This window comes from Ranitomeya imitator, chromosome 2 (genome assembly GCF_032444005.1).
Source record: "Ranitomeya imitator isolate aRanImi1 chromosome 2, aRanImi1.pri, whole genome shotgun sequence".
NCBI lineage: Eukaryota > Metazoa > Chordata > Amphibia > Anura > Dendrobatidae > Ranitomeya > Ranitomeya imitator.
In genome coordinates this window covers 847,501,600-847,513,947 of record NC_091283.1, presented here as the reverse complement: position 1 = coordinate 847,513,947, position 12,348 = coordinate 847,501,600, and the positions used below count along the sequence as shown (strand labels likewise).

General features: G+C 45.3%; 1 protein-coding gene across 2 annotated transcripts in view; it reads left to right on the top strand.

Moving 5' to 3' along the window:
- The window catches only part of AFAP1L2 (actin filament associated protein 1 like 2), a 194,446-nt gene that overhangs the window by 141,509 nt on the left and 40,589 nt on the right, over positions 1-12,348 (top strand). For both annotated transcript variants that reach the window (XR_011318563.1, XM_069754358.1), the window contains exons 8-9: positions 1,775-1,864; positions 2,494-2,578. Coding sequence is in view for 1 of the 2 variants with exons in the window: in XM_069754358.1 (XP_069610459.1) it covers positions 1,775-1,864; positions 2,494-2,578 (175 nt within the window). In the remaining variant the exon portion in view is untranslated. The remainder of the gene's footprint in view (positions 1-1,774; positions 1,865-2,493; positions 2,579-12,348) is intronic.

Below are 12,348 nucleotides of genomic sequence, written 5' to 3'. Positions count from 1 at the left end.
GACTGGCAGATGTCTGTTACTGTCATCCAGGATCGGCAGACGTCTATAACTGTCATGTAGGATTGGCAGACGTCTGTCACTGTCATCTAGGACCGGCAGACGTCTGTCACTGTCATCTAGGACCTGCAGACGTCTGTCACTGTCATCTAGGACTGGCAGAAGTCTGTCATTGTCATCTAGGACTGACAGACGTCTGTCATTGTCATCTAGGACTGGCAGATGTCTGTCACTGTCATCTAGGACCGGCAGACGTCTGTCACTGTCATCTAGGATCGGCAGACGTCTGTCACTGTCATCTAGGACCGGCAGACGTCTGTCACTGTCATCTAGGAACAGCAGACGTCTGTCACTGTCATCTAGAACCAGCAGATGTCTGTCACTGTCATCTAGGACTGGCTGACGTCTGTCACTGTCATCTAGGACCGGCTGACGTCTGTCACTGTCATCAAGGACTGGCAGATGTCTGTCACTGTCATCTAGGACCGGCAGACGTCTGTCACTGTCATCTAGGAGCGGCAAACGTCTGTCACTGTCATCTAGGACCTGCAGACGTCTGTCACTGTCATCTAGGACCGGCAGACGTCTGTCACTGTCATCTAGGACCGACAGACGTCTGTCACTGTCATCTAGGACCTGCAGACGTCTGTCACTGTCATCTAGGACCGGCAGAAGTCTGTCATTGTCATCTAGGACTGGCAGACGTCTGTCACTGTCATCAAGGACTGGCAGACGTCTGTCACTGTCATCTAGGACCGGCAGACGTCTGTCACGGTCATCTAGGACCGGCAGACGTCTGTCACTGTCACCTAGGACCAGCTGATGTCTGTCACTGTCATCTAGGACCAGCAGACGTCTGTCACTGTTATCTAGGACCTGCAGACGTCTGTCACTGTCATCTAGGACCGGCAGAAGTCTGTCACGGTCATCTAGGACCGGCAGACGTCTGTCACTGTCACCTAGGACCAGCTGATGTCTGTCACTGTCATCTAGGACCAGCAGACGTCTGTCACTGTTATCTAGGACCTGCAGACGTCTGTCACTGTCATCTAGGACCGGCAGAAGTCTGTCATTGTCATCTAGGACTGGCAGACGTCTGTCATTGTCATCTAGGACTGGCTGACGTTTGTCACTGTCATCTAGGACCGGCAGACGTCTGTCACTGTCATGTTGGACCTTCTGGTGCCGTTTCTGGTCAGTACCAGTTAGTGTCTTCAACAGTAAATGTCAGGTGTCTGAGGGGCAGAACTTAAGACTTGTTCTTGTTGCTGAACCATTCATTAATGATGAAGAAGAATGCCCCTTTAATGAGCAGCCATCACCCCGAGACCCTGCGTCTTTTCCATCTGTGGGGGCTAAGAAACTTCTTCTTTCATGTAGAGAATAGAAAGCCTCTGTAATCACTGGGCGCAGGGTCTTCACCTCGTCCAGATTATTAGTGGCCCCTTGATGGGCAGAGAACTGTTACGTGGGAACGTTTGCTGCAGAGACATCAAAGATCCTGAGATAAAAGCTGAAATTTCCGTATAAAACCTGGAAAAGCTGATAAATCAGAGCTGGAGACAATGGACAATGAGCGGTCACCTCCTCACATTGCCGGTCACACTCGCGTCATGTAGTCTGTTCGCGGTCGTGAATTTTTTTCCGATGTTTTTAAAGTGTGGCAGTTTTATAGAAAACCTTCAGATACTGAGATGAATGTTGGGGTATGCGTCATTATTGGGGTGTGAGCTATGGATTAATGTGCGGCTGAAATAAAGGTGTCTCTGCTCCTCAGGTTATACAGGACATCAGTGGGACACAGAGTGAGTCCATCCTGGAGAGTTCACTGACCGCTGCAGACAATCAGCGACTCATCCACAACAAGGTACAATCAGAATCTATCAGATCTGAGAACAGCGATGGAAACAGCAGATATCAGAGGCCATGTGGAGAGAGTTCAAGAATCCAGCTTCACCAACTTGTAGAGAAAGTCCGAGAGTCCAGCTTCACAAACTTGTAGGGAGAGACCGACAGTCCAGCCTAACTGACTCATAGAGAAAATCAGGGTCCAGCTTCACCTACTCGTAGACAAAGTCCAAGAATCCAGTTTCACCCTCTCGTAGAGAATGTCCGAGAGTCTAGCTTCACCCACTCGTAGACAAAGTCCAAGAGTCTAGTTTCACCCTCTCGTAGAGAATGTCCGAGAGTCTAGCTTCACCCACTCGTAGACAAAGTCCAAGAATCCAGTTTCACCCTCTCGTAGAGAATGTCCGAGAGTCTAGCTTCACCCACTCGTAGACAAAGTCCAAAAGTCTAGTTTCACCCTCTCGTAGAGAATGTCCGAGAGTCCGGCTTCACTCACTCGTAGAGGAAGTCTGAGAAACCACGTTCACCCACTCATAGAGAAAGTCTGAGAGTCCGGCTTCACCCATTCGTAGACTGATGTATAGAGTAATTTTGCTGGCAGCTCATGGTCTTGAGTACAGGAGTTTAATACTGTATTGTTTACCATAGGGGGAAGTAACGGACAGATACTCTGCAGCCTCAGAGAGTGGAAGCAGCACAGACGGGCACCCCGAGACTCCTGAGATCAAAGAAGGTAAAACACATCTGACATACAAATTACACCCAGTACACAGGACATTAGAAGTGGGGCAGCAACAATGGCTCAGTGGTTAGCACTGCAGCGCTGGGGTCCTGGGTTCAAATCCCACCAAGGACAACATCTGCAAGGAGTTTGTATGTTCTCCCCGTGTTTCTCCTACTGCAGGAGTGATACTGTGCAGTGTATATATACAGGAGGAGCGGTACTGTGCAGTATATACAGGACAGGAGGAGTGGTACTGTGCAGTGTATATATACAGGACAGGAGGAGTGGTACTGTGCAGTGTATATATACAGGACAGGAGGAGTGGTACTGTGCAGTGTATACAGTACATACAGGACAGAAGGAGTGGTACTGTGCAGTGTATACAGTATATACAGGACAGAAGGAGTGGTACTGTGTAGTGTATATATACAGGACAGGAGGAGTGGTACTGTGCAGTGTATATATACAGGACAGGAGGAGTGGTACTGTGCAGTGTATATATACAGGACAGGAGGAGTGGTACTGTGCAGTGTATATACGCAGGGCAGGAGGAGTGGTACTGTGCAGTGTATATATACAGGACAGGAGGAGTGGTACTGTGCAGTGTATATATACAGGAGGAGTGGTACTGGGCAGTGTATATATACAGGAGGAGTGATACTGTGCAGTGTATATATATAGGACAGGAGGAGTGGTACTGTGCAGTATATATACAGGGAAGTGGTACTGTGCAGTGTATATACGCAGGGCAGGAGGAGTGGTACTGTGCAGTGTATATATACAGGAGGAGTGGTACTGTGCAGTATATATATACAGGAGGAGTGATACTGTGCAGTGTATATATACAGGACAGGAGGAGTGGTACTGTGCAGTGTATATATACAGGGAAGTGGTACTGTGCAGTGTATATACGCAGGGCAGGAGGAGTGGTACTGTGCAGTGTATATATACAGGACAGGAGGAGTGGTACTGTGCAGTGCATATATACAGGAGGAGTGGTACTGTGCAGTGTATATATACAGGAGGAGTGGTACTGTGCAGTGTATATATACAGGAGGAGTGGTACTGTGCAGTGTATATATACAGGAGGAGCGGTACTGTGCAGTGTATATATACAGGAGGAGCGGTACTGTGCAGTGTATATATACAGGACAGGAGGAGTGGTACTGTGCAGTGTATATATACAGGACAGGAGGAGTGGTACTGTGCAGTGTATATATACAGGACAGGAGGAGCAGTACTGTGCAGTGTATATATACAGGACAGGAGGAGTGGTACTGTGCCGTGTATATATACAGGACAGGAGGAGTGGTACTGTGCAGTGTATATATACAGGAGGAGTGGTACTGTGCAGTGTATATATACAGGACAGGAGGAGTGGTACTGTGCAGTGTATATATACAGGAGGAGTGGTACTGTGCAGTGTATATATACAGGAGGAGTGGTACTGTGCAGTGTATATATACAGGAGGAGTGTTACTGTGCAGTGTATATATACAGGAGGAGTGGTACTGTGCAGTGTATATATACAGGAGGAGTGGTACTGTGCAGTGTATATATACAGGAGGAGCGGTACTGTGCAGTGTATATATACAGGAGGAGCGGTACTGTGCAGTGTATATATACAGGACAGGAGGAGCGGTACTGTGCAGTGTATATATACAGGACAGGAGGAGTGGTACTGTGCAGTGTATATATACAGGAGGAGTGGTACTGTGCAGTGTATATATACAGGAGGAGTGGTACTGTGCAGTGTATATATACAGGAGGAGTGGTACTGTGCAGTGTATATATACAGGAGGAGCGGTACTGTGCAGTGTATATATACAGGAGGAGCGGTACTGTGCAGTGTATATATACAGGACAGGAGGAGTGGTACTGTGCAGTGTATATATACAGGACAGGAGGAGTGGTACTGTGCAGTGTATATATACAGGACAGGAGGAGCAGTACTGTGCAGTGTATATATACAGGACAGGAGGAGTGGTACTGTGCCGTGTATATATACAGGACAGGAGGAGTGGTACTGTGCAGTGTATATATACAGGAGGAGTGGTACTGTGCAGTGTATATATACAGGACAGGAGGAGTGGTACTGTGCAGTGTATATATACAGGAGGAGTGGTACTGTGCAGTGTATATATACAGGAGGAGTGGTACTGTGCAGTGTATATATACAGGAGGAGTGTTACTGTGCAGTGTATATATACAGGAGGAGTGGTACTGTGCAGTGTATATATACAGGAGGAGTGGTACTGTGCAGTGTATATATACAGGAGGAGTGGTGCTGTGCGGTGTATATATACAGGAGGAGTGGTACTGTGCGGTGTATATATACAGGAGGAGTGGTACTGTGCAGTGTATATATACAGGAGGAGTGGTACTGTGCAGTGTATATATACAGGAGGAGTGGTACTGTGCAGTGTATATATACAGGAGGAGTGTTACTGTGCAGTGTATATATACAGGAGGAGTGGTACTGTGCAGTGTATATATACAGGAGGAGTGGTACTGTGCAGTGTATATATACAGGAGGAGTGGTGCTGTGCGGTGTATATATACAGGAGGAGTGGTACTGTGCAGTGTATATATACAGGAGGAGTGGCACTGTGCAGTGTATATATACAGGATAGGGGGAGTGGTACTGTGCAGTGTATATATACAGGAGGAGTGGTACTGTGCAGTGTATATATACAGGAGGAGTGGTACTGTGCAGTGTATATATACAGGAGGAGTGGTACTGTGCAGTGTATATATACAGGAGGAGTGGTACTGTGCAGTGTATATATACAGGAGGAGTGGTACTGTGCAGTGTATATATACAGGATAGGAGGAGTGGTACTGTGCAGTGTATATATACAGGAGGAGTGGTACTGTGCAGTTTATATATACAGGAGGAGTGGTACTGTGCAGTGTATATATACAGGATAGGAGGAGTGGTACTGTCCAGTGTATATATACAGTAGAAGTGGTACTGTGCAGTGCATATATACAGGAGGAGTGGTGCTGTGCAGTGTATATATACAGGAGGAGTGGTACAGTGCAGTGTATATATACAGGAGGAGTGGTACTGTGCAGTGTATATATACAGGAGGAGAGGTACTGTGCAGTGTATATATACAGGAGGAGTGGTACTGTGCAGTGTATATATACAGGAGGAGTGGTACTGTGCAGTGTATATATACAGGAGGAGCGGTACTGTGCAGTGTATATATACAGGACAGGAGGAGTGGTACTGTGCAGTGTATATATATATACAGGACAGGAGGAGTGGTACTGTGCAGTGTATATATAGGAGGAGTGGTACTGTGCAGTGTATATATACAAGAGGAGTGATACTGTGCAGTGTATATATACAGGAGGAGTGGTACTGTGCGGTGTATATATACAGGAGGAGTGGTACTGTGCAGTGTATATATACAGGAGGAGTGGTACTGTGCGGTGTATATATACAGGAGGAGTGGTACTGTGCAGTGTATATATACAGGAGGAGTGGTACTGTGCGGTGTATATATACAGGAGGAGTGGTACTGTGCAGTGTATATATACAGGACAGGAGGAGCGGTACTGTGCAGTGTATATATACAGGAGGAGTGGTATTGTGCAGTGTATATATACAGGAGGAGTGGTGCTGTGCAGTGTATATATACAGGAGGAGTGGTATTGTGCAGTGTATATATACAGGAGGAGTGGTATTGTGCAGTGTATATATACAGGAGGAGTGGTACTGTGCAGTGTATATATACAGGAGGAGTGGTACTGTGCAGTGTATATATACAGGAGGAGTGGTACTGTGCAGTGTATATATACAGGAGGAGTGGTACTGTGCAGTGTATATATACAGGACAGGAGGAGTGGTACTGTGCAGTGTATATATACAGGAGGAGCGGTACTGTGCAGTGTATATATACAGGGGTAGTGGTACTGTGCAGTGTATATATACAGGAGGAGTGGTACTGTGCAGTGTATATATACAGGAGGAGTGGTACTGTGCAGTGTATATATACAGGAGGAGTGGTACTGTGCAGTGTATATATACAGGAGGAGTGGTACTGTGCAGTGTATATATACAGGAGGAGTGGTACTGTGCAGTGTATATATACAGGAGGAGTGGTACTGTGCAGTGTATATATACAGGAGGAGTGGTACTGTGCAGTGTATATATACAGGAGGAGTGGTACTGTGCAGTGTATATATACAGGAGGAGTGGTACTGTGCAGTGTATATATACAGGAGGAGTGGTACTGTGCAGTGTATATATACAGGAGGAGTGGTACTGTGCAGTGTATATATACAGGAGGAGTGGTACTGTGCAGTGTATATATACAGGACAGGAGGAGTGGTACTGTGCAGTGTATATATACAGGAGGAGTGGTACTGTGCAGTGTATATATACAGGAGGAGCAGTACTGTGCAGTGTATATATACAGGAGGAGTGGTACTGTGCAGTGTATATATACAGGACAGGAGGAGTGGCACTGTGCAGTGTATATATACAGGAGGAGTGGTATTGTGCAGTGTATATATTCAGTAGGAGTGGTGCTGTGCAGTGTATATATACAGGGAAGTGATACTGTGTAGTGTATATATACAGGAGGAGTGGTACTGTGCAGTGTATATATACAGGAGGAGTGGTACTGTGCAGTGTATATATACAGGAGGAGTGGTACTGTGCAGTGTATATATACAGGAGGAGTGGTATTGTGCAGTGTATATATACAGGAGGAGTGGTACTGTGCAGTGTATATATACAGGAGGAGTGGTACTGTGCAGTGTATATATACAGGAGGAGTGGTACTGTGCAGTGTATATATACAGGAGGAGTGGTACTGTGCAGTGTATATATACAGGAGGAGTGGTACTGTGCAGTGTATATATACAGGAGGAGTGGTACTGTGCAGTGTATATATACAGGAGGAGTGGTACTGTGCAGTGTATATATACAGGACAGGAGGAGTGGTACTGTGCAGTGTATATACAGTGGGGCAAAAAAGTATTTAGTCAGTCAGCAATAGTGCAAGTTCCACCACTTAAAAAGATGAGAGGTGTCTGTAATTTACATCATAGGTAGACCTCAACTATGGGAGACAAACTGAGAAAAAAAAATCAGAAAATCACATTGTCAGTTTTTTTAACATTTTATTTGCATATTATGGTGGAAAATAAGTATTTGGTCAGAAACAAAATTTCATCTCAATACTTTGTAATATATCCTTTGTTGGCAATGACAGAGGTCAAACGTTTTCTGTAAGTCTTCACAAGGTTGCCACACACTGTTGTTGGTATGTTGGCCCATTCCTCCATGCAGATCTCCTCTAGAGCAGTGATGTTTTTGGCTTTTCGCTTGGCAACACGGACTTTCAACTCCCTCCAAAGGTTTTCTATAGGGTTGAGATCTGGAGACTGGCTAGGCCACTCCAGGACCTTGAAATGCTTCTTACGAAGCCACTCCTTCGTTGCCCTGGCGGTGTGCTTTGGATCATTGTCATGTTGAAAGACCCAGCCACGTTTCATCTTCAATGCCCTTGCTGATGGAAGGAGGTTTGCACTCAAAATCTCACGATACATGGTCCCATTCATTCTTTCATGTACCCGGATCAGTCGTCCTGGCCCCTTTGCAGAGAAACAGCCCCAAAGCATGATGTTTCCACCACCATGCTTTACAGTAGGTATGGTGTTTGATGGATGCAACTCAGTATTCTTTTTCCTCCAAACACGACAAGTTGTGTTTCTACCAAACTGTTCCAGTTTGGTTTCATCAGACCATAGGACATTCTCCCAAAACTCCTCTGGATCATCCAAATGCTCTCTAGCAAACTTCAGACGGGCCTGGACATGTACTGGCTTAAGCAGTGGGACACTGCAGGATCTGAGTCCATGGTGGCGTAGTGTGTTACTTATGGTAGGCCTTGTTACATTGGTCCCAGCTCTCGGCAGTTCATTCACTAGGTCCCCCCGCGTGGTTCTGGGCTTTTTGCTCACCGTTCTTGTGATCATTCTGACCCCACGGGGTGGGATTTTGCGTGGAGCCCCAGATCGAGGGAGATTATCAGTGGTCTTGTATGTCTTCCATTTTCTAATTATTGCTCCCACTGTTGATTTCTTCACTCCAAGCTGGTTGGCTATTGCAGATTCAGTCTTCCCATCCTGGTGCAGGGCTACAATTTTGTTTCTGGTGTCCTTTGACAGCTCTTTGGTCTTCACCATAGTGGAGTTTGGAGTCAGACTGTTTGAAGGTGTGCACAGGTGTCTTTTTATACTGATAACAAGTTTAAACAGGTGCCATTACTACAGGTAATGAGTGGAGGACAGAGGAGCCTCTTAAAGAAGAAGTTACAGGTCTGTGAGAGCCAGAAATCTTGATTGTTTGTTTCTGACCAAATACTTATTTTCCACCATAATATGCAAATAAATTGTTAAAAAAACAGACAATGTGATTTTCTGGATTTTTTTTTCTCAGTTTGTCTCCCATAGTTGAGGTCTACCTATGATGTAAATTACAGACGCCTCTCATCTTTTTAAGTGGTGGAACTTGCACTATTGCTGACTGACTAAATACTTTTTTGCCCCACTGTATACAAGAGGAGTGATACTGTGCAGTGTATATATACAGGAGGAGTGGTGCTGTGCAGTGTATATATACAGTAGGAGTGGTACTGTGCAGTGCATATATACAGGAGGAGCGGTACTGTGCAGTGTATATATACAGGGGGAGTGGTATTGTGCAGTGTATATATACAGGAGGAGTGATACTGTGTAGTGTATATATACAGGAGGAGTGGTACTGTGCAGTGTATATATACAGGAGGAGTGGTACTGTGCAGTGTATATATACAGGAGGAGTGGTACTGTGCAGTGTATATATACAGGAGGAGTGGTACTGTGCAGTGTATATATACAGGAGGAGTGGTATTGTGCAGTGTATATATACAGGAGGAGTGGTACTGTGCAGTGTATATATACAGGAGGAGTGGTACTGTGCAGTGTATATATACAGGAGGAGTGATACTGTGCAGTGTATATATACAGGAGGAGTGGTACTGTGCAGTGTATATATACAGGAGGAGTGGTACTGTGCAGTGTATATATACAGGAGGAGTGGTACTGTGCAGTGTATATATACAGGACAGGAGGAGTGGTACTGTGCAGTGTATATATACAGGAGGAGTGGTACTGTGCAGTGTATATATACAGGAGGAGTGGTGCTGTGCGGTGTATATATACAGGAGGAGTGGTACTGTGCGGTGTATATATACAGGAGGAGTGGTACTGTACAGTGTATATATACAGGAGGAGTGATACTGTGCAGTGTATATATACAGGAGGAGTGGTACTGTACAGTGTATATATACAGGAGGAGTGGTACTGTGCAGTGTATATATACAGGAGGAGGGTACTGTACAGTGTATATATACAGGAGGAGTGGTGCTGTGCAGTGTATATATACAGGAGGAGTGGTACTGTGCAGTGTATATATACAAGAGGAGTGATACTGTGCAGTGTATATATACAGGAGGAGTGGTGCTGTGCAGTGTATATATACAGGAGGAGTGGTACTGTGCAGTGCATATATACAGGAGGAGCGGTACTGTGCAGTGTATATACACAGGAGGAGTGGTATTGTGCAGTGTATATATACAGGAGGAGTGGTGCTGTGCAGTGTATATATACAGGGAAGTGATACTGTGTAGTGTATATATACAGGAGGAGTGGTACTGTGCAGTGTATATATACAGGAGGAGTGGTACTGTGCAGTGTATATATACAGGAGGAGTGGTATTGTGCAGTGTATATATACAGGAGGAGTGGTACTGTGCAGTGTATATATACAGGAGGAGTGGTACTGTGCAGTGTATATATACAGGAGGAGTGGTACTGTGCAGTGTATATATACAGGAGGAGTGGTACTGTGCAGTGTATATATACAGGAGGAGTGGTACTGTGCAGTGTATATATACAGGAGGAGTGGTACTGTGCAGTGTATATATACAGGAGGAGTGGTACTGTGAAGTGTATATATACAGGACAGGAGGAGTGGTACTGTGCAGTGTATATATACAGGAGGAGTGGTATTGTGCAGTGTATATATACAGGAGGAGTGGTACTGTGCAGTGTATATATACAGGAGGAGTGGTACTGTGCAGTGTATATATACAGGAGGAGTGGTACTGTGCAGTGTATATATACAGGAGGAGTGGTGCTGTGCGGTGTATATATACAGGAGGAGTGGTACTGTGCGGTGTATATATACAGGAGGAGTGGTATTGTGCAGTGTATATATACAGGAGGAGTGGTACTGTGCAGTGTATATATACAGGAGGAGTGGTATTGTGCAGTGTATATATACAGGAGGAGTGGTACTGTACAGTGTATATATACAGGAGGAGTGATACTGTGCAGTGTATATATACAGGACAGGAGGAGTGGTACTGTGCAGTGTATATATACAGGAGGAGTGGTACTGTGCAGTGTATATATACAGGAGGAGTGGTACTGTGCAGTGTATATATACAGGAGGAGGGTACTGTACAGTGTATATATACAGGAGGAGTGATACTGTGCAGTGTATATATACAGGACAGGAGGAGTGGTACTGTGCAGTGTATATATACAGGAGGAGTGGTACTGTGCAGTGTATATATACAGGAGGAGTGGTACTGTGCAGTGTATATATACAGGAGGAGTGGTGCTGTGCGGTGTATATATACAGGAGGAGTGGTACTGTGCGGTGTATATATACAGGAGGAGTGGTACTGTACGGTGTATATATACAGGAGGAGTGATACTGTGCAGTGTATATATACAGGACAGGAGGAGTGGTACTGTGCAGTGTATATATACAGGAGGAGTGGTACTGTGCAGTGTATATATACAGGAGGAGTGGTACTGTGCAGTGTATATATACAGGAGGAGTGGTACTGTACAGTGTATATATACAGGAGGAGTGATACTGTGCAGTGTATATATACAGGACAGGAGGAGTGGTACTGTGCAGTGTATATATACAGGAGGAGTGGTACTGTGCAGTGTATATATACAGGAGGAGTGGTACTGTGCAGTGTATATATACAGGAGGAGGGTACTGTACAGTGTATATATACAGGAGGAGTGGTACTGTGCAGTGTATATATACAAGAGGAGTGATACTGTGCAGTGTATATATACAGGAGGAGTGGTGCTGTGCAGTGTATATATACAGGAGGAGTGGTACTGTGCAGTGCATATATACAGGAGGAGTGGTACTGTGCAGTGTATATATATACAGGGGTAGTGGTACTGTGCAGTGTATATATACAGGAGGAGTGGTATTGTGCAGTGTATATATACAGGAGGAGTGGTGCTGTGCAGTGTATATATACAGGAGGAGTGGTACTGTGCAGTGCATATATACAGGAGGAGTGGTATTGTGCAGTGTATATATACAGGAGGAGTGGTACTGTGCAGTGTATATATGCAGGACAGGAGGAGTGGTACTGTGCAGTGTATATATACAGGACAGGAGGAGCGGTACTGTGCAGTGTATATATACAGGACAGGAGGAGTGGTACTGTGCAGTGTATATATACAGGAGGAGTGGTACTGTGCAGTGTATATATACAGGACAGGAGGAGCGGTACTGTGCAGTGTATATATACAGGAGGAGTGGTACTGTGCAGTGTATATATACAGGAGGAGTGGTACTGTGCAGTGTATATATACAGGACAGGAGAAGTGGTACTGTGCAGAGTATATATACAGGAGGAGTGGTACTGTGCAGTGTATATATACAGGAGGAGTGG